At 47.5% G+C, this 23,091-nt stretch overlaps 2 protein-coding genes and 2 non-coding genes across 4 annotated transcripts; 1 reads left to right on the top strand and 3 right to left on the bottom strand.

Annotated features, from left to right (window-relative positions):
• Positions 1-63: 63 nt before the first annotated feature.
• On the bottom strand, positions 64-8,506 carry LOC119924102 (olfactory receptor 14A2-like; the record flags this gene model as incomplete). The annotated part of the gene is made up of 4 exons (XM_038743152.1): positions 64-73; positions 4,052-4,120; positions 5,553-5,635; positions 7,784-8,506. Coding segments are annotated over 4 exons (885 nt in total), but the record flags the coding sequence as incomplete, so codon positions are not given.
• Positions 2,231-2,368, top strand: LOC119924165. Its single transcript, XR_005449060.1, has one exon. It is a non-coding gene; the product is annotated as a small nucleolar RNA SNORA7 (small nucleolar RNA).
• An 8,877-nt stretch (positions 8,507-17,383) lies between the features above and the next one.
• Positions 17,384-17,521, bottom strand: LOC119924159. The gene has a single exon (XR_005449055.1). It is a non-coding gene; the product is annotated as a small nucleolar RNA SNORA7 (small nucleolar RNA).
• A 2,407-nt stretch (positions 17,522-19,928) lies between these two features.
• On the bottom strand, positions 19,929-20,636 carry LOC119924143 (olfactory receptor 14K1-like; the record flags this gene model as incomplete). The annotated part of the gene is made up of 1 exon (XM_038743169.1): positions 19,929-20,636. A coding segment is annotated over one exon (708 nt), but the record flags the coding sequence as incomplete, so codon positions are not given.
• Positions 20,637-23,091: the final 2,455 nt, after the last annotated feature.

Genomic DNA, 23,091 nt, shown 5'->3' with positions numbered 1-23,091 from the left:
CAGCATAGCGGTCATAACACATTGCAGTGAGGACAAAAAATTCTGAAGAACCAAAGAAGATCACTAGGAAGAGCTGCGAGACACAACCCAGAAAGGAGATGGAGCTGTCACTGGTCCAGGAGTTGACAATGGATTTGGGGACCGTTGTAGAAATGTAGCAGAGGTCTATGAAGGACAAGGTCTTGAGAAAGAAGTACATGGGGGTGTGGAGACGCTGATCGAGGGTGGTGACAGCAATAATGAGGAGATTCCCCAGAAGGGCGGCTAGGTAGACAAGGAGGAACAGCGTGCCATAGACCAGCTGCAACTCCCGGATGTCAGACAACCCCAGGAGGAGGAATTCAGCCACCGTGGAGATGTTGGTCATTTCTGGGAGGTGATGCCGACTCCCTGGAAAGGAAAAGGGGAACTTCAATTTAGAAACATTGGCATTCCCTCCAGACTGTATGTTCCTTTTGGGCAGGTAACACTTCTACAAATTATATCATATTGTACTCTCTCAAGCACTTGGTATAGTGCTCTACACACTGTATGTGATCAATAAATAGGATTGATTCCCATTTCAATAAATAAAGCAGTTGTATTCATTGATCATCTATAGAGTTCAACAGTATTGATACATGTTGGGGTATGAACACATCAATCAATAGCTCAACGGTATTTACTGAATACTCACTGTGTGCAGAGCACTGTACTAAGTGCTTGGGAGAGTTCAATCCAATGGAGTTGGCAGATATTTTTCTGCTCACCAGGAGGTAACAGTCTAGTGGGTAGACTCTGCATACCATAAATGCTTAATAAATACGATGGATTGATAGCATCAATAAAGGAATCAACACTAATTCCTTTTGGAGTTTGCCAGCATTTAGAACAGTGCTTCACACATAGTGAGCACTTAACAAATATAATGATAATAATAAAAATAATAACAGCATTTATTAAGCACTTACTATGTGCAAAGCACTGTTCTAAGTGCTGGGGATTATACAAGGTGATCAGGTTGTCCCACGGGGTGGGGGTGTGTGTGCTCACAGTCTTAATCCCCATTTTACATCATCATTATCATTCAATCTACCTGTTGTATTTATTTGTCACCTGTAGTGTACAATAGTATTAATATGTGTAGTGGTCTGGCATGTCTTGACTTATGCTGTCGATTCGCCTCCGACCCATAGTGACTCTATGGACGGATCTCTCCCAGAATGCCCCACCTCCATCTGCAAGCGTTCTGATACTGTATCCATAGAGTTTTCTTGGTAAAAACAGAGGAGTGGTTTACCATTGCGTTCATCCACCCAGTAAGCCTGACTCTCTCTCTCCCCTACCACTGCTGCCCAGAACAGGTGCGTTGTGACTTGAAGCAGATTGCCTTCCACTCGCTAGCCACTGCACAAGCTATTGTACAAATGAGGAAAATGAATCCGATTGAAGTTTGGTTGACTCCAATCAACTCCTTGCCATTAGCTTCAAGGCTTTTTACCGGTGTTCTCCTCAGTGTTTCCCTTCCCTTTTCACCAACTCCCCTCCAGCCCTTGGAGATAGATCTTCTCCCTCTGCCTCTCCAAGGACATTCCCTTCTCCAACACATGGCTAAGATCCACCCTTCTGCCCGAATCACCCTCTCCCTCCAAATTTGCCCAGGTTGATGTTTCTTCTCTCCATGTCAAATCCGCCAGATGCCACCTCTGCATTTACACATTCACAACTGCTCATAGCTCTAACCCGCCTATAGAGTCACATCACTATGTAAGAACTTATTAAGCTGTGCATTAACATTTTCATGCTCATTTTCCCCTAGCTGTAAATTATTTTGGCTCAGTCTAGCCCAGCAGACTGCCAAGTCCAGGAGGGAAGGGATTGAATCTCTTACCTCCATTATGTTCACCAGACATTTCTGCATAGAGGAGTTGATGATAGTGCTGGTGGTCTAGAACCAATCACAGTCTCTCATTCCCTCCCTGTCATTTCCCACCAGAAACATTTTCTGACATCCAGGACCCACTTCTGGCCGCAGTGACCGCAGCATAATGCTGACGCTGTGCTGCGGGGCCCCAGCCAGTGACTCAGACACACACACACACACACACACACACACACACACACACACACACACACACACACTCCTTTCAACTGACTGTGGCTGCTTACACATAAATACACCCAGTCACACCAACCCACACCTATTTAGCCACTCATTTACTCATTTAACTATTTGCTAAAGCATCACTCCCCCAACTCAGAATTGTACCTGGAGAGTTTTCAGTACTCTACCAGTCTCGGCTACCAGTTGGACGGTTAAGCAGCGGCATACCCATTCCATTCCTAGCTTGGGCAGTGGCTAGCGGGTGGAAGGCAATCTGCTGCAAGTCAAAACTTACCTGTGCTGGGCAGCAGTGTCATGGGAGATAGTCGAGGAGGAGGCTCAAGTTCACTGCACGGAAGAAGACAATGGTAAACCACTTGTGTATTTTTACCAAGAAAACTCTATGGATGAACTACCAGAACATTTGCAGTTGGAGAATGGGGCATTCCTGGAGAGATATGTCCATTCATTCACTACGGGTCAGAGATGACACAAAAGCATAAGAGAAGACAAAGAAACGCTCAAACATCTCTCCTCCAAACCCTTCACTGACACCATGTATCTTTTCACATGAAACAAAAATACCTCATAATTATCTTCAAGGATTTCTAGCATGTGAGACTCATTCTAAATTCCCATTTTCCAGAGGCAGTATCTGAGGCACAGAGAAGCAAAGGGACTCGCCCAATGTCACACAGCAAACAGGGGCAGAGCCGGAATTAGAACCTAGGTCCCCAAGCCGGTTGTTGGGTAGGGATTGTACCTATCTGTTGCCAAATTGTACTTTCTAAGTGCTTAGTACAGTGCTCTGCACACAGTAAGCACTCAATCAATGATTGAATGAATGAATGAATGAATGAATGGCAGAGGCAGGATTCGAACCCAGGGCCCCTTACTACTACCACTACTGTTTGCCTCTCCCTGGGCCCAGACACACTTTTTCCCTGGAATGTGATGGGAGAAGATTCCCTTCTCCTCCTCCCCTCCAGACCTCTGCCAGCCAAGGTTTGCTCACTGCCTCCCCTGCCCCACCTTGGATACACAATGCAGCTGCCAACAAAACAAATCTGATTGTGGTTCTCAGAGGAAAATGAAACAGACTGAAGCCTGATCGGCTCCAATCAACTCCTTGCCACTAGCTTCAAGGCTTTTGACCGGTGTCCTCCTTGTTTCCCTTTCTGTCTTTACCAGCTACCCTCTAGACCTTGGAAATAGATCTTCTCCCTTTTCCTCTCCTCCTCCTCCCCTCCCCATCCTCCCCGCTCCCGCCACCCTACCCCCTTCCCCTCCCCTCAGCACTTGTGTATATTTGTACATATTTATTACTCAATTCATTTCACTAATGATGTGTATATAGCTATAATTCTATTTCTCCCGTTGGTATTGTCACCTGTCTACTTGTTTTGTTTTGTTGTCTGTCTCCCCCTTCTAGATGGTGAGCCCGTATTTAGGTAGGGACCTTCTCTATATGTTGCCGATTTGTACTTCCCAAGCACTTTGTACACTGCTCTGCGCACAGTAAGCGCTCAATAAATACGACGGAATTAATGAATGAATGAAAAAGGACATTCCCTTCTCCAAAACATGGCTTAGATACTTATTTCTTCCCGAATCTCCTTCTCCCTTCAAATTTGCCCAGATTGATGTTTCTTCTCCCCATGCCAAATCAGGGCAGATCCCACCTCTGCATTTACACATTCACAACTGCTCATTGCACTTCCCTACCTATAGATTCACATTACTAAGCATTTATTAATCTGTGCATCCACCTTTCCATTCTTATTTCCCCCTAGCTGTAGATTCTTTTGAGTCAGTCTAGCACCGGCAGACTGGTAAGCCCAGGAGGGAAGGGATTGAATCTCTTACCTCCATTGTGTTCACCCAACATTCCTGCATGGAGGAGTTGATGATAGTGCTCCTGGTCTAAAACCAATCACACCCTCCCATTCCCTCCATGTCATTTCTCACCAGAAACATTTTCTGATGTCCAGGACCCACTCCTGGCCGAAGTGACCACAGCATAATGCGGATGCTGTGCTGCACGGCCGCGGGCAGGAAGCGACTTCCATGTTAGCTGGATGGAGGTGGATGAGGAAATCTACATCTCTGCCCCTGCTCTCTCTCCCTCCCTCCAGGCTCGCATCTCCTCCTGCCTTCAGGACATCTCCATCTGGATGTCTGCCCGCCACCTAAAACTCAACATGTCCAAGACTGAACTCCTTCTCTTCCCTCCCAAACCTTGCCCTCTCCCTGACTTCCCCATCACTGTTGATGGCACTACCATCCTTCCCGTCTCACAAGCCCGCAACCTTGGTGTCATCTTTGACTCCGCTCTCTCGTTCACCCCTCACATCCAAGCCGTCACCAAAACCTGCCGGTCTCACCTCCACAACATTGCCAAGATCCGCCCTTTCCTCTCCATCCAAACCAATACCCTGCTCGTTCAAGCTCTCATCCTATCCCGTCTGGATTACTGTATCAGCCTCCTCTCTGATCTTCCATCTTCCTGTCTCTCCCCACTTCAATCCATACTTCACACCGCTGCCCGGATTGTCTTTGTCCAGAAACGCTCTGGGCATGTTACTCCCCTCCTCAAAAATCTCCAGTGGCTACCAATCAACCTACACATCAGGCAAAAACTCCTCACCCTCAGCTTCAAGACTCTCTATCACCTCGCCCCCTCCTACCTCACCTCCCTTCTCTCCTTCTACAGCCCAGCCCGCACCCTCTGCTCCTCTGCCGCTAATCTCCTCACCGTGCCTCGTTCTCACCTGTCCCACTGTCGAGCCCTGGCCCATGTCATCCCCCTGGCCTGGAATGCCCTCCCTCCGTACATCCCCCAAGCTAGCTCTCTTCCTCCCTTCAAGGCCCTACTGAGAGCTCACCTCCTCCAGGAGGCCTTCCCAGACTGAGCCCCCTCCTTCCTCTCCCCCTCCCCCCTCCCCACCCCCGCCTTACCTCCTTCCCCTCCCCATCCCCCCCGCCTTACCTCCTTCCCCTCCCCACAGCACCCGTATATATGTATATATGTTTGTACGTATTTATTACTTTTTATTTATTTATTTGTACATATTTATTGTATTTATTTTATTTTGTTAATATGTTTTGCTTTGTTCTCTGTCTCCCCCTTCTAGACTGTGAGCCCACTGTTGGGTAGGGATTGTCTCTATATGTTGCCAACTTGTACTTTCCAAGCACTTAGTACAGTGCTCTGCACACAGTAAGCGCTCAATAAATATGATTGAATGAATGAATGAATGAATGAGGAAGGGGAGATGAGCGATGGTTGGGGCCACTGCACTGTCAAATACGTAGCCTCCTGAAAGCCCACCTGCCGCTCTGTGGATGTAGCCCTGCCCCAAAGTCCGACACTGTCCCCATGTGTGAGCACTTCCCCTGAATGGCTCCATCTCTTGTATCCCCATCATTGTTTTTCCCTCCCGCTCCACCATCCCCCGGTCACACTCACTGGGGCAGCGTAGGACTGGAGGGCTCTGACTTCAGCTGGCTTGGGATGGTCTTCTCTCCACTCCAGTTCTTGGATGCAGCCGGCTATGAAGGAAGGGTTGGCGTGGCACCCTCAGCCCCTCTCTGATCTCCTGTGGGCAGGGAGATGTTCTCCAGAGAGTCCCCCATCCCCAGAGATAACGAGGCCACTGCGTTACAGGTGGTTACAGGTGATACACGAGAAGCAGAGCTTCTCATTCAATCAGTCAATGGAACGATTTCATTTTCTGACACCTTCTGATTGCAAAGCTAGACAGACCAAGACAGTCCTCTGAATCCATCCTATGGTTCTCCCCCAGGCTGAGTGGGGTGGGGCAGGGGGCTGAGGTTTTGAGAATGGGATGATGGGAAGGAGAAATTCCTGGCTTGAGGAAGAATAGGATGGAAATGGCTCCTCCTGTTGCGATGATGCATTAACCTGGGTTCTGGAAACTAGAGTTCCATCAGTGAATGTCTCTGTCCACTTTCAAACACCATTATTATGATTATTATCACTTTTATTATTCAGTGTTAACAATTTCTGTGTCAACGTCTGTGCCACGTGATGAAGCAGAAACAAAATAATTCAATCGATCGATGGTATGTGTTGTGTGTTTATTGTGGGCAGAACATTGTAGTAAGCTCTTTGAAAAGTACAATACAGTGGAGTTGGTAGATTCAATCAGTGCCCACAATGGGCTTGCAGCCCAAAGATGAAATTACAATCCAATCAGACACGTTTTCTGTCCCACAAGGGCTCAGAGTGTAAGAGGAAGTGAGAGCCCAGGAATGGTAAGACACTAAGGCCAGGTCACACAGCAGGCCAGTGGCCGAGCTGGGATTAGAACTCAGGTGATGTGACACCCATTCACGTGCCATTTAGCCATGAAGCCTCCTAGGGAATGCATTGTCAATCACGACCTAGTCCTATCAGCCAACCTCCTGGATCTTGACAAATCCTGAATATCCAGAGTTGTTCTTTGGGCCTTTGGTTCAGTGGTATATATTCATTCATTCATTCAATCGTATTTATTGAGTGCTTACTGTGTGCAGAGCACTGTACTAAGCGCTTGGGAAGTACAAGTTGGCAACATATAGAGACGGTCCCTACCCAACAGTGGGCTCACAGTCTAGAAGGGGGAGACAGAGAACAAAACAAAACATATTAAAAAAATAAAATAAATAGAATAAATATGTACAAATAAAATAAATAAATAAATAGAGTAATAAATACATACAAACATATATACATATATACAGGTGCTGTGGGGAGGGGAAGGAGGTAAGGAAGGAGGTAAGGTGGGGAGGATGGAGAGGGGGAGGAGAGGGAGAGAAATCAATTAATCAATCAATCAATCATATTTATTGAGCGCTTACTGTGTGCAGAGCACTGTACTAAGTGCTTGGGAAGTACAAGTTGGCAACATATAGAGACAATCCCTACCCAACAGTGGGCTCACAGTCTAAAAGAGAAAGGAGGGGGCTCAGTCTGGGAAGGCCTCCTGGAGGAGGTGAGCTCTCAGTACGGCCTTGAAGGGAGGAAAAGAGCTAGCTTGGTGGATGTGCAGAGGGAGGGCAATCCAGGCCTGGGGGATGACGTGGGCTGGGGGTCGATGGCGGGACAGGCGAGAACGAGGCATGGTGAGGAGATTAGTGGCAGAGGAGCAGAGGGTGCAGACTGGGCTGTTAGAAGGAAAGAAGGGAGGTGAGGTAGGAGGGGGCGAGGTGATGGAGAGCCTTGAAGCCGAGGGTGAGGAGTTTCTGCCTGATGCGTAGGTTGACTGGTAGCCACTGGAGATTTTTGAGGAGGGGAGTAACATGCCCAGAGCCTTTCTGGACAAAGACAATCCGGGCAGCGGCATGAAGTATGGATTGAAGTGGGGAGAGACAGGAGGATGGGAGATCAGAGAGGAGGCTGATACAGTAATCCAGACGGGATAGGATGAGAGCTTGAACGAGCAGGGTATTGGTTTAGATGGAGAGGAAAGGGCGGATCTTGGCAATGTTGTTGAGGTGAGACCGGCAGGTTTTGGTGATGGCTTGGTTGTGAGGGGTGAACGAGAGAGTGGAGTCGAGGATGACACCAATATATGTCTAACGGCAATTCCTGTTTTAAGGCGGGGTAGGGGATTATTGGTACATGGACACAGACATTTTGTCCCAGGATGGATGCTGGGGGAAGAATGTCCCCTTTAGGATCCTGCCCAGAGCAGCCTTCAGATCCCTGTTCCTCAGGCTGTAGATAAGGGGGTTCACAGTGGGGGGCACCACGGTGTAGAACATGGAAACCAACATATCTAGAGCAGAGGGTGAGTCTGAAGGTGGTTTGAGATAGGCAAACGCTGCGGTAAAGAGAAAAATGATGATGACAGTGAGATGGGGCAGGCAGGTGGAGAAGGCTTTGGTTCGGCCCTCGGAGGACGGCATCCTCAGCACAGCTGAGAAGATGAAGACATAGGAGAGGATGATGTAAATGAAGCAGACAGCATCTAAGACTAACCCAACAGCCACACTCACGTCAATGGCAATGTGGACTTCAGAGCAGGAGATCTTCAGTAGAGAGGGGACGTCACAGAAGAACTGCTGAACAGCATTCGACCCACAAAAGGTCAGTGAGAAGGTAGAAGTTGAAAACAAGACTGCAAACAGACCCCCAGTGAGCCATGACGCTGCTAGTATGCACAGACAGGCTGTTTCGTTCATGATGAGCTCATAGTGCAGTGGGGAGCAGATGGCGGCATAGCGGTCATAAGACATTGCAGTGAGGACAAAAAACTCTGAAGCACCAAAGAAGATCACTAGGGAGAGCTGGGAGACACAACCCAGAAAGGAGATGGAACTGTCACTGGTCAAGGAGTTGACAATAGATTTGGGTACCGTTGTAGAAATGTAGCAGAGGTCTATGAAGGACAAGTTCTTGAGAAAGAAGTACATGGGGGCATGGAGACGCTGTTCGAGGGTGGTGACAGCAACAATGAGGAGATTCCCCAGAAGGGCCGCTAGGTAGACAAGGAGGAACAGCGTGGCATAGACCAACTGCAGCTCCCGGATGTCAGAGAACCCTAGGAGGAGGAATTCAGCCATGGTGGAGATGTTGGTCATTTCTGGGAGGTGATGCTGACTCCCTGGAAAGGAAGAGGGGAACTTCAATTCAGAAACATTGGCATTCCCTCCAGTCTGTAAGTTGGGCAGGTAACACTTCTACAAATTATATCATAGCGTACCCTCCCAAGCACTTAGTACAGCGCTCTAAACACTGTAAGTGATCAATAAATATGATTGATTCCCATTTTAATAAATAAAGCAGTTGTATTCATTGATCACCTATAGAGTTCAATAGTATTGATACATGTAGGGGTCTGAACACATCAAGCAATAGCTCAGTGGCATTTACTGAATACTCAATTTTTTTAATGACATTTATTAAGCGCTTACTCTGTGCAAAGCACTGTTCTAAGCGCTGGGGAGATACAAGGTGATCAGGTTGTCCCACGTGGGGCTCACAGTCTTCACCCCATTTTACAGATGAGGGAACTGAGGCCCAGAGAAGTGAAGTGACTTGCCCAAAGTCACACAGCTGACAGTTGGTGGAGTTGGGATTTGAACCCATGACCTCTGACTTCAAAGCCCGGGCTCTTCCCACTGAGCCACGCTGCTTCTTCCTAATGTGTGCAGAGCACTGTACTAAGTGCTCCTGCTCTATCCTAATCCTCCACGACCTCTCAGCTGCCTTCAACACTGTGGACCACCCCCTTCTCCTCAACACGCTATCCAACCTTGGCTTCACAGGCTCCGTCCTCTCCTGGTTCTCCTCTTATCTCTCCGGACATTCATTCTCAGTCTCCTTTGCGGGCTCCTCCTCCCCCTCCCATCCCCTTACTGTAGGGGTTCCTCAAGGGTCAGTTCTTGGTCCCCTTCTGTTCTCTACCTACACTCACTCCCTTGGTGAACTCATTCGCTCCCACGGCTTCAACTATCATCTCTACGCTGATTACACCCAAATCTACATCTCTGCCCCTGCTCTCTGCCTCCCTCCATGCTCGTGTCTCCTCCTGCCTTCAGGACATCTCCATCTGGATGTCTGCCCACCATCTAAAACTCAGTATGTCCAAGACTGAACTGCTTATCTTCCCTCCCAAACCCTGCCCTCTTCCTGAATTTCCCATCACTGTAGACGGCACTACCACCCTTCCACATCTCACAAGCCCGCAACCTTGGTGTCATCCTCGACTCGGCACTCTCGTTCACCCCACACATCCAATCCGTCATCAAAACCTGCTGGTCTCACCTCCGCAACATCACCAAGATCCGCCCTTCACTCTCCATCAAACTGCTACCTTGCTGGCTCAATCTCTCATCTTATCCCCACTGGATTACTGCATCAGCCTTAGTGCTCTGCACACAGTAAGTGCTAAATAAATACGATTGAATCAGCCTCCTCTCCGATCTCCCATCCTCCTGTCTCTCTGAACTTCAGTCTATACTTCACTCTGCTGCCCAGATCATCTTTCTGCAGAAACGTTCTGGGCATGTTACTCCCCTCCTCAAAAATCTCTGGTGGCTGCCTGTCAACCTACACATCAAGCAAAAACTCCTCACTCTCAGCTTCAAGGCTCTCCATCACCTCACCCCCTTCCCACCTCACCTCCCTTCTCTTCTTCTACAACCCAGCCCACACCCTCCGCTCCTCTGCCACTAACCTCCTCACTGTACCTCATTCTCGCCCTTCCCACCATCGACCCCCGGCCCACATCCTTCCCCTGGCCTGAAATACTCTCCCTCCACACATCCGCCAAGCTAGCTCTCCTCCTCCCTTCAAAGCCTTACTGAGAGCTCCCCTCCTCCAGGAGGCCTTCCCAGACTGAGCCCCCCTTTTCCTCTCCTTATCCCCATCCCCCCTGCCCTACCTCCTTCCCCTCCCCACAGTACTTGTATATATATTTGTACAGATGTATTACTCTATTTATTTTACTTGTACATATTTACTATTCTATTTATTTTGTTAATGATTCGCATAGAGAAGCAGTGTGGCTCAGTAGGAAAGAGCACGGGCTTTGGAATCAGAGGTCAGGGGTTCAAATCCCAGCTCTACCAGTTGTCAGCTGTGGGACTTTGGGCAAGTCACTTAACTTCTCTGTGCCTCAGTTACCTCATCTGTAAAATGGGGATTAAGACTGTGAGCCCCACGAGGGACAACCTGATCACCTTGTAACCTTCCCAGTGCTTAGAACAGTGCTTTGCACATAGTAAGTGCTTAATAAATGCCATTATTATTATTATTATTATAGCTTCAATTCTATTTATTCTGACAATTTTGACACCTGTCCACATGTTTCGTTTTGTTGTCTTTCTTCCCATTCTAGACTGTGAGCCCGTTGTTGGGTAGGGACCGTCTCTCTATGTTGCCGACCTGTGTACTTCCCAAGCTCTTAGTACAGTGCTCTGCACACAGTAAGCACTCAATAAATACGATTGATTGAATGAATGGTTGGGAGAGTTCAGTCCAATGGAGTTGGCAGATATTTTCCTGCCCACCAGGAGGTTACAGTCTAGTAGGTAGACTCTGCATACCATACGTGCTTAATAAATATGATGGATTGTTAGCATCGTTGAAGTAATCAACAGTAATTCCTTTTGGAGTTTGCCAGTGCTTAGAACAGTGCTTCACACATAGTGAGCGCTTAACAAATACCATCATCATTATTATTAAATCAACCTGTCGTATGTATCTGTCACCTGTAGTGTTCAGTATAACTAATATGTGCAGTGGTCTGGCACGTCTTGACATGCCGTCGATTCGCCTCTGAGCTATAGCGACTCCATGGACGCATCTCTCCCAGAATGCCCCACCTCCATCGGCAAGTGTTCTGGTACTGTATCCATAGAGTTTTCTTGGTAAAAATAGAGAAGTGGTTTACCATTGCCTTCTTCCACCCAGTAAACCTGAGTCTCCACCCTCGACTTTCTCCCCTGCCACAGGTGCCTTTTGACTTGGAGCAGATCACCTTCCACTTGCTAGCCACTACCCAAGCTAGGAATGGAATGGGAATCCCTCTGCTTGACTCTCCCTCCCTTAGCTGAGAATGATAGAGTACTGGAAACTCTCCAGGTGTGATCCTGAGAGGGGGCAGGGGTATGTTCCCATCAATTAATCAAACAATGGTATTTACTGAGCACTTAGGGCTCAGTCAATTCCCATTTTACAGATGTGGTATTTGAGGCACAGAGAAGCAAAATGCCTTGCCCAACATCACCCAACAGTCAAGGGGCAGAGCCAGGATTAGAACCCAGGTCCCCGAGCTCATTGGGTAGGGAGTGTCTCTATCTGTTGCTGAATTGTACTTTCCAAGCACTTTGTACAGTTCTCTACACATAGTAAGTACTCAATAAATATGATTGAAAGAATGAATTAATTAATAGCAGAGTCAGGATAAGAACCCAGGTCCCCTTACTACTTCCACTACTATTTGCCTCTCCTGGGCCCAGACACACTTTTTCCCTGGAACGTGATGGGAGAAGATTCCCTTCTCCTCCTCCCCTCCAGCCCTCCGCCGGCCAAGGTTTGTTCACTGCCTCCCCTGCCCCACCTTGGCTACACACACAGCCGCCAACACAACAAATCAGATTGTGGTTCTCAGAGGAAAATGAAACAGATTGAAGTCTGGTTGACTCCAATCAACTCCTTGCCACTAGCTTCAAGGCTTTTAACCAGTGTTCTCCTCCATGTTTCCCTTCCCTCTTCACCAACTCCCCTCCAGCCCTTGGAGACAGATCTGCTCCCTGTGCCTCTCCAAGGACATTCCCTTCTCCAACACATGGCTCAGATCCTTCCTTTTGCTCGAATCTTCCTCTCCCTCCAAATTTGCCCAGATTAATGTTTCTTCTCCCCATGCCAAATCAGCCCAGATGCCACCTTTGCATTTACACATTCACAACTGCTTATAGTTCTTCCCTACGTATAGATTCACATTACTATGGAAGAAGTTATTAAGCTGTGCATTCACATCTTCATGCTTATTTCCCCCTAGTTGTAAATTATTTTGGATCAGTCTTGCCCAGCAGACTGGTATGTCCAGGAGAGAAAGGATTGAATCTCTTACCTCCATTGTGTTCACCCAACATTTCTGTATGGAAGAGTTGATGATAGTGCTCATGTTCTAGAACCAATCACGCTTTCACATTCCCTCCCTGTCATTTCTCACCAGAAACATTTTCTGACATCCAGAACCCACTCCTGGCCGAGGTGACCACAGCATAATGCTGACGCTGTGTAGCAGGGCCCCAGCTGGACATGTTAGCTGGATGGAGGTGGATGAGGAAGGGGAGACGAATGATGGTTGGGCCCACTGCACTGTCAAATACTTACCCTCCTGAAAGCCCCCCTGCCCCTCTGAGGATGTTGCCCTCTCCTAAAGTCCGACACTGGCCCCGTGTGTGAGCATTTCCCCTGAATGGCTCCATCTGTTGCATCCCCATCATGGTCTCTCCCTCCCCCTCCAACACTCCCTGGTCACACTCACTGGGGCAGCGTAAGGCTGTAGGGCTCCGACCTCTGCTAGCTTGGGATGGTCCTCTCTCCACTCCAGTTCTTGGGTGCAGCTGTCTATGAAGGAAGGGACAGCATGGCACCCTCAGCCCCTCTCTTATCTCTTGTGGGCAGGGGGATGTTCTTTAGGGAGTCCCCCATCCCTAAAGATAAAGCAGCCACTGCTCCGTGGGGAACTCCTGGGGGATCAACTCAGGTGGGACCTCGTGTCCTGGCCGATGCCTAAATCCTCTGCCTGTGAGGTCCCTGAGGTCCTGCGGAGATAAATGCACAGTCCCTAAAGCTGCAGCAATGGTGCTGCACCCCAGGGTTCCCATGGAAACAACAGCATCTGCATCCCAACATCCCAACTATTTCTAATATTACTGACAATCTACATCAACTGTGGGTGGTTTCAGCTTCATCTCATATACCACCTTAGACAGTCAGCTTCTCATTCAGTCAATTGTTCAATTTCATTTTCTGAACACCTTATCATTTCAAAGCTTGAGAGAGCAAGAGATTCCTCTGAATACATCTTCTGATCTGCCCCCAGGCTGAGTTGGGTGGGGCAGGGGACTGAGGCTTTGAGAATGGGATGATGAGAAGGAGAAATTCCTGGCTTGAGAAAGAATAAGAAGCAAATGGTTCCTCCTGTTGTGATGACTTACTAACCTGGGTTCTGGAAATTGGAGTTCCAAACTGCTACCTTGCTGGTTCAATCTCTCATCCTATCCCGACTGGATTACTGCACCAGCCTCCTCTCTGATCTCCCATCCTTCTGTCTCTCCCTGGTTCAGTCTATATTTCATTCTGCTGCCCAGATTTTCTCTGTACAGAAACACTCTGGGCATGTGCACAGTGCTCTGCACATAGTAAGCGCTCAATAAATACGATTGATGATGTCACTCTCGGCCTCAAAAATTTCCACTGGTTGCCTGTCAACCCACGCATCATGCAAAAAGCCTTCACTCTCAGCTTCAAGACACTCCATCACCTCACCCCTGCCTACGTCACTTCCCTTCTCTCCTTCTACAGCCCAGCCTGCACCCTCCACTCCTCTGCCACTAACCTCCACTCTGTGCCTCGTTCTTGCCCATCCCGCCGTCGACCCCCGGCCCACGTTCTTCCCATGGCCTGGAATGCCCTCCCTCCCCACGTCCGCCAAGCTAGCTCTCTTCTTCCCTTCAAAGCCCTACTGAAAGCTCACCTCCTCCAGGAGGCCTTCCCAGACTGAGCCCCCTTTTTCCTCTCCTCGACCCCATCCCCCCCACCCTACTTCCTTCCCCTCCCCACAGCACCTGTATATATTTGTAAGGATTTATGACTCTATTCATTTTACTTGTACATATGTACTACTCTATTTATTTTGTTAATGATGTGCATATAGCTATAATTCCATTTATTCTGACAGTTTTGACACCTGTCTACATGTTTTGTTTTGTTGTCTGTCTACCCCTTCTAGACTGTGAGCCCGTTGTTGGGTAGGGACCGTCTCTATATGTTACTGACTTGTACTCCCCAAGTGCTTAGTCCAGTGCTCTGCACACAGTAAGCACTCAATAAATACAATTGAATGAATGGAGATCCCTCAGTGATTGACTCTATTGCTTTTCAAACACGATGATTATAATTATTTTTATTATTCGGTGTTAACAATTTCTGTGTCAAAGTCTGTGCCACGTGATGATAAATAATTCAATCGATCAATGGTATTTGTTGAGTGTTTACTGTGTGCATTACATTGTACTAAGCACTTTGAAGTGTACAATACAATGGAGTTGGTAGATCCAATCCGTGCCCACAATGAGCTTACAGCCCAAAGATTCATTCATTCATTCAATTGTATTTATTGAGTGCTTACTGTGTGCAGAGCACTGTACTAAGCGCTTGAGAAGTACAAGTTGGCAACATATAGAGACGGTCCCTACTCAACAACGGGGTCACAGTCTAGAAGGGGGAGACAGACAACAAAACAAAACATGTGGACAGGTATCACATCATCAGAATAAATAGAATTAAGGCTAAATGCACATCATTAACAAAATAAATAGAATAGTAAATATGTGCAAGTAAAATAGAGGAATATATCTGTACAAACATATATACAGGTGCTGTGGGGAGGAGAAGGAGGTAGGAAGATGAAATTACAGTCCAAAGAGACACGTTTCCTGTCCCACAGGGGCTCAGCATGTAAGAGGAACTAAGATCCCAGGAATGGTAAGACACCAACCCCAGGTCACACAGCCGGCCAGGGGCCGAGCTGGGATTAGAACTCAGGTCATGTGACACCCATTCACATGCCATTGAGCCATGAGGCTTCCTAGAGAATGCCTTGCCACTCATGACCTAATCTTATCAGCCAACCTCCCGGACCTTGACAAATCCTGAATATCCATACATGTTCTTTGGGACTCTGGGTCAGTGATATATGTGGATATGTCTAAGGGCAATTCCTCTTTTAAAGGGGTGGTAGGGGATTATTAGTACATGGACACAGACATTTTGTCCCAGAATGGATGCTGGGGGAATGTCCCCTTTAGGATCCTGCCCAGGACAGCCTTCAGGTCCCTGTACCTCAGGCTGCAGATAAGGGGGTTCACAGTGGGGGGCACCACGGTGTAGGACATGGAAACCAGCAGATCCAGAGCCGAGGGTGAGTCTGAAGGTGGTTTGAGATAGGCAAATGCTCCGGTAATGAGAAAAATGATGATGACAGTGAGATGGGGCAGGCAGGTGGAGAAGGCTTTGGTTCGGCCCTCGGAGGACGGCATCCTCAGCACGGCTGAGAAGATGAAGACGTAGGAGAGGAAGATGTAAATGAAGCAGACAATATTTAAGACGAACCCACCAGCCACACTCACATCAATGGCAATGTGGACTTCAGAGCAGGAGATCTTCAGCAGAGGGGGGACGTCACAGAAGAACTGCTCAACAATATTGGACTCACAAAAAGTCAGTGAGAAAGTGGAAGTTGAAAGCAAGACTCCAAACCCCCACTGAGCCATGACGTTGCTAGTATGCACACACAGACTTTTGTTCATGATGAGCTCATAGTGCAGCGGGGAGCAGATGGCGGCATAGCGTTCATAAGACATTGCAGTGAGGAGAAAAATCTCTGAAGCACCAAACAAGATCACTAGGAAGAGCTGTGAGACACAACCCAGAAAGGAGATGGAGCTGTCACTGGTCAAGGAGTTGACAATGGATTTGGGGACCGTTATAGAAATGTAGCAGAGGTCTATGAAGGACAAGTTCTTGAGAAAGAAGTACATGGGGTGCGGAGACGCTGGTCGAGGGTGGTGACAGCAACGATGAGGAGATTCCCCAGAAGAGCCGCCAGGTAGACAAGGAGGAACAGCGTGGCATAGACCAGCTGCAGCTCACGGATGTCAGAGAACCCTAGGAGGAGGAACTCAGTCACAGTGGAGATATTGGTCATTTCTGGGAGATGATGCCGACTCCCTGGAAAGGAAGAGGGGAACTTCAATTTAGAATCACTGGCATTCCCTCCAGACTGTAAGTTCCTTTTGGGCAGGTAACACTTCTACAAATGATGTCATATTGTACTCTCTCAAGCACTTAGTACAGTGCTCTACACACTGTAAGTGATCAGTAAATAGGATTGCTTCCCATTCTAATAAAGCAGTTGTATTCATTGCTCACCTGTAGAGTTCAATAGTATTGATACATGTAGCGGCATAAACACATCAATCAATAGCTCAATGGTATTTACTGAATACTCATTGTGTGCAGAGCACTGTACTAAGTGCTTGGGAGAGTTCAATCCAACGGAGTTGGCAGCTATTTTCCTGCCCACCAGGAGGTAACAGTCTAGGGGGTAGACTCTGCATACCATACGTGCTTAATAAATACGATGGATTGATAACATCGATGAAGTAATCAACACTAATTCCTTTTGGAGTTTGTCAGTGCTTAGAACAGTGCTTCACACATAGTGAGCGCTTAACAAATACCATCATCATTATTATTAAATCAATCTGTTGTATTTATCTGTCACCTGTAGTGTTCAGTAGGATTAATATGTGCAGCGATCTGGCGCGTCTTGACTTATGCTGTCGATTCGCCTCCGAGCCATAGCGACTCTGTGGACGCATCTCTCCCAGAATGCCCCACCTCCTTCTGCAAGCGTTCTGGTACTGTATCCATAGAGTTTTCTTGGTAAAAATAGAGAAGTGGTTTACCATTGCCTTCTTCCACCCAGTAAACCTGAGTCTCCACCCTCGACTCTCTCCCCCGCCACTGCTGTCCAGAACAGGTGCCTTTTGACCTGGAGCGGATTACCTTCCACTCACTAGCTACTGCCCAAGCTAAGAATGGAATGGGTATCCCTCTGCTTGACTCTTCCTCCCTTGGCTGAGACTGGTAGGGTACTGGAAACTCTCCAGGCATGATCCTGAGAGGGGGCAGGGGTAAGTACCCATCAGTGAATCAAGCACTGGTATTTGCGGAGCACTTAGGGCTCAGTCTTAATTCCCATTTTACAGATGCGGTATTTGAGGCACAGAGAAGCAAAGTGCCTTGAGCAACATCACCCAGCAGTCAAGGGGCAGAGCCAGGATTAGAACCCAGGTCCCCGAGCTCGTGGTTGGGTAGGGATTGTCTGTCTGTTGCCGAATTGTACTTTCCAAGGACTTAGTACAGTTCTCTGCACACAGTAAGTGCCCAATCACTACGATTGAATGAATGAATGAATGAATAGCAGTCAGGATTAGAACCCATGTCCCCTTACTACTACCACTACTCTTTGCCTCTCCCCGGGCCCAGGCACACTGTTTCCCTCGAAGATGATGGGAGAAGATTCCCTTCTCCTCCTCCCCTCCAGCCCTCCACCAGCCAGGGTTTGCTCACTGCCTCCCCGGCCCCACCTTGGACACACACACAGCCGCCGACACAACAAATCTGATTGTGGTTCTCAGAGGAAAAGGAAACAAACTGAAGTCTGGTTGACTCCAATCAACTCCCTGCCACTGTCTTCAAGGCTTTTGACCGGCATTCTCCTCCGTGTTTCCCTTTCCCTCTTTACCAACTACCCTGCAGCCCTTGGAAATAGATCTCCCTTTTCCTCTCCTCCTCCTCCTCTCCCCCCCAATCCTCCCCCTGCCCTATCCCCTTCTCCTCCCCACAGTACTCATGTATGTTTGTACATATTTATTACTCTATTTATTTTATTAATGATGTCTATATAGCTATAATTCCATTTATTCTGATGGTATCGTCACCTGTCTACTTGTTTTGTTTTATTGTCCGTCTCCCCCTTCTAGACTGTGAGCCCGTTATTGGGTAGGTTCCTTCTCTATATGTTGCCGATTTGTACTTCCCAAGCACTTAGTACACTGCTGTGCACACAGTAAGCGCTCAGTAAATACAACTGAATGAATGAATGAAAAAGGACATTCCCTTCTCCAACACATGGCTTAGATCCTTCTTCCCAAATCTCCATCTCCCTTCAATTTTGCCCAGATTTATGTTTCTTCTCCCCACGCCGAATCAGGCCAGATACCACCTCTGCATGTACATATTCACAACTGCTCATTGTAGTTCCCCACCTATAGATTCACATTACTAAGTACTTATTAAGCTTCATTCATTCAATCGTATTTATTGAACACTTACTGTGTGCAGAGCACTGTACTAAGCATTTGGGAAATACAAGTTGGCAACATATAGAGATGGTCCCTACCCAACAATGGGCTCACAGTCTAGAAGGGGGAGACAGACAACAAAACAAAACATGTGGACAGGTGTCAAGTCACCAGAATAAATAAAAATAAAGCTAGATACACATCATTAACAAAATAAATAGAATAGGATAAACTTGAAACGAACAAGATTGGCTTGGTGTTTAGACTTTCACAAGCAGCAGCCAGCAGCTCGAGCATAAGAGTGAATGAGGCGGACAGTGGGAGTGATCCAAGGCTGTGGGTTAGTGGTACGAGAGCGGCGAAGGGAAAGGGGAGCGAGCGAGTTGAGTTGAGTAGAGAGAGTGGAGTTGAGAGCAGTAATCTGGTCATCAAGATTGGGTAGAGAGGCTAGGGAGGTGAGGTGGGATATGATGCACTGAGAAAGACGGATGGGGTCGAGAGTGCAGAGGTCTCTATGGGGTAGTAATATAGATTTACAGGGGGGAGGAGTGTGAGTCCCCTTTCAAACACCATTATCATGACTATTATCATTTTTATTATTTGGTGTTAACAATTTCTGTGTCCACGTCTGTGCCACGTGATGAAACAGAAACAAAATGATTCAATCCATCGATGGTATTTGTTGTGTGTTTACTGTGTGCAGAACACTGTAGTAAGCACTTTGAAGAGTACAATACAACAGAGTTGGTAGATTCAATCCATGCCCACAATGGATTTACAGCCAAAAGATGAAATTACAATCTAATCAGACCCATTTCCTGTCCCACAAGGGCTCAGATTGTAAGAGGAAGTGAGAGCCCAGCAATGATAAGACAGTAATGCCAGGTCACACAGGAGGCCAGTGGCTGAGCTGGGATTAGAACTCAGGTCATGTGACACCCATTGAGCCATTGAGCCATTGAGCCATGAGGCCTCCTAGGGAATGCATTGTCATTCACGACCTAGTCTTATCAACCAACCGCCAAGAACTTGACAAATCCTGAATATCCAGACTTGTTCTTTGGGACTCTGGGTCAGTGGTATATATGGATATGTCTAAGGGCAATTCCTTTTTAAGGGGGGTAGGAGATTATTGGTACATGGACACAGACATTTTGTCCCAGAATGGATGCTGGGGGAATGTCCCCTTTAGGAACCTGCCCAGGGCAGCCTTCAGGTCCCTGTTCCTCAGGCTGTAGATAAGGGGGTTCACAGTGGGGGGCACCACAGTGTAGAACATGGAAACCAGCAGATCCAGAGCTGAGGGTGAGTCTGAAGGTGGTTTGAGATAGGCAAATGCTGCGGTAAAGAGAAAAATGATGATGACAGTGAGATGGGGCAGGCAGGTGGAGAAGGCTTTGGTTCGGCCCTCGGAGGACGGCATCCTCAGCACGGCTGAGAAGATGAAGACATAGGAGAGAATGATGCAAATGAAACATACAGCATCTAAGAAGAATCCAGCAGCCACACTCACATCAATGGCAATGTGGACTTCGGAGCAGGAGATCTTCAGCAGAGGGGGGACGTCACAGAAGAACTGCTGAACAGCATTGGACCCACAGAAGGTCAGGGAGAAGGTAGAAGTTGAAAACAAGATTCCCAACAGACCCCCACTGAGCCATGACGCTGCTAGTATGCACACACAGGCAGTTTTGTTCATGATGAGCTCATAGCACAGTGGGGAGCAGATGGCGGCATAGCGGTCATAAGACATTGCAGTGAGGACAAAAAACTCTGAACCACCAAAGAAGATCACTAGGAAGAGCTGCGAGACACAACCTAGAAAGGAGATGGAGCTGTCACTGGTCCAGGAGTTGACAATGGATTTGGGTACTGTTGTAGAAATGTAGCAGAGGTCTATGAAGGACAAGGTCTTGAGAAAGAAGTACATGGGGGTGTGGAGACGCTGGTCGAAGGGGGTGACAGCAACAATGAGGAGATTCCCCAGAAGGGCCGCTAGGTAGACAAGGAGGAACAGCGTGGCGTAGAACAGCTGCAGCTCTCGGATATCAGAGAACCCCAGAAGGAGGAATTCGCCCACGGTGGAGATGTTGGTCATTTCTGGGAGATGACGCTGGCTCCCTGGAAAGGAAGAGGGGAACTTCAATTTAGAAACATTGGCATTCCCTCCAGACTGTAAGTTCCTTTTGGGCAGATAACACTTCCACAAATTATATCATATTGTACTCTCTCAAGCACTTAGTACAGAGCTCTAAACACTATAAGCAATCAATAAATATGATTGATTCCAATTTTAATAAATAAAGCAGTTGTATTCATTGATCACCTATAGAGTTCACTAGTATTGATAAATGTAGGGATATGAACACATCCATCAATAGCTCAATGGTATTTACTGAATAGCACTGTACTAAGTGCTTGGGAGAGTTCAATCCAACGGAGTTGGCAGATATTTTCCTGCCCACCAGGAGGTAACAATCCAGTGGGTAGACTCTGCATACCATAAATGCTTAATAAACACGATGGATTGATAGCATCGATGAAGTAATCAACACTAATTCCTTTTGGAGTTTGCCAGCACTTAGAAAAGTGCTTCACACATAGTGAGCGCTTAACAAATACCATCATCATTATTATTAAATCAATCTGTTGTATTTATTTGTCACCTGTAGTGTTCAATAGTGTTAACATGTGCAGCGGTCTGGCATGTGTTGACTTATGCCGTCGATTCGCCTCCAACCCATAGCGACTCCATGGATGCATCTCTCCCAGAATGCTCCACCTCCATCTGCAAGCGTTCTGGTACTGTATCCATGGAGTTTTCTTGGTAAAAATAGAGAAGTGGTTTACCATTGCCTTCTTCCACCCAGTAAACCTGAGTCTCCACCCTCGACTCTCTCCCCTGCCACTGCTGCCCAGAACAGGTGCATTTTGGCTTGTAGCAGATTGCCTTCCACTCTCTAGCCACTGCCCAAGCTAATGTACAAATGAAGAAAATGAATCCGTATGAGGTTTGGTTGACTCCAATCAACTACTTGCCATTAGCTTCAAGGCTTTTTACCGGTGTTCTCCTTCATGTTTCCCTTCCCTCCTCACCAACTCCCCTCCAGCCCTTGGAAACAGATCTGCTCCCTGTGCCTCTCCAAGGACATTCCCCTCTCCAACGCATGACTCAGATCCTTCCTTCTGCCCAAATCTCCCTCTACCTCCAAATTTGCCCAGATTAATGTTTCTTCTCCACATGCTGAATCCGCCCAGATGCCACCTCTGCATTTACACATTCACAACTGCTCATAGCTCTTCCCTACATATAGATTCACATTACTATGGAAGAACGTATTAAACTGTGCATGCACATTTTCATGCTCATTTTCCCCTAGCTGTAAATTATTTTGGCTCAGTCTAGCCCAGCAGACTGGCAAGTCCAGGAGGGAAGGGATTGTTTCTCTTACCTCCATTGTGTTCTCCTGACATTTCTGCATGGAGGAGTTGATGATAGTGCTGGTGGTCTAGAACCAATCACACTTTCTCATTCCCTCCCTGTCACTTCCCACCAGAAACATTTTCTGACGTCCAGGACCCACTCTGGCCAACGTGATTGCAGCATAATGCTGAGGCTGTGCTGCAGGGCCCCGGCCAGCCACTCAGACACACACACACACGCACACACACATACACACACACACACACACACAAGCACAAGCTTCAACTGACTGTTTTTGCTTACACATAAGTACACACACTCTCACAAACCCACACCTATTTAGCCACTCATTTATTCATTTAACTATTTGCTAAAGCATCACTCCCCCCCACTCAGAATCGTACCTGGAGAGTTTCCAGTACTCTACCAGTCTCATCTACCAGACGGACGGTTAAGCAGAGGCATACCCCCGTTCCATTCCCAGCTTGGGCAGTGGCTAGTGGGTGGAAGACAATCTGCTATAAGTCAAAGCTCCCCTGTGCTGGGCAGCAAAGTCATGGGAGAGAGTCGAGTAGGAGATTTAAGTTTACTGCAGGGAAGAATGCAATAGTACACCACTTCTGCGTTTTTACCAAAAATACTCTATGGATACTACCAGAACAGTTGCAGTTGCAGAATGGGGCATTCCTGGAGAGATGTGCCCATTCATTCGCTACAAGTCAGAGATGATATGATAGCATAAGAAAAGACAAAGAAGCATTCAAACATCTCTCCTCCAAACCCTTCACTGGCATCATGAATCTTTTCACATGAAACAAAAACACCTCACAATTATCTTCAAAGCTTTCTAGCGTGTGCGACTCACTCTTAATTCCCATTTTACAGATGTGGTATCTGAGGCACAGAGAAGCAAAGTGACTTGCCCAACATCATACAGCAGACAAAGGGCAGAGCCAGGATTAGAACC

The sequence above is a fragment of the Tachyglossus aculeatus genome, unplaced genomic scaffold (genome assembly GCF_015852505.1).
Source record: "Tachyglossus aculeatus isolate mTacAcu1 unplaced genomic scaffold, mTacAcu1.pri scaffold_82_arrow_ctg1, whole genome shotgun sequence".
Taxonomy (NCBI): Eukaryota; Metazoa; Chordata; class Mammalia; order Monotremata; family Tachyglossidae; genus Tachyglossus; species Tachyglossus aculeatus.
The sequence above is the reverse complement of the archived record's forward strand: the minus strand, read 5'-3'. Positions and strand labels throughout refer to the sequence as shown.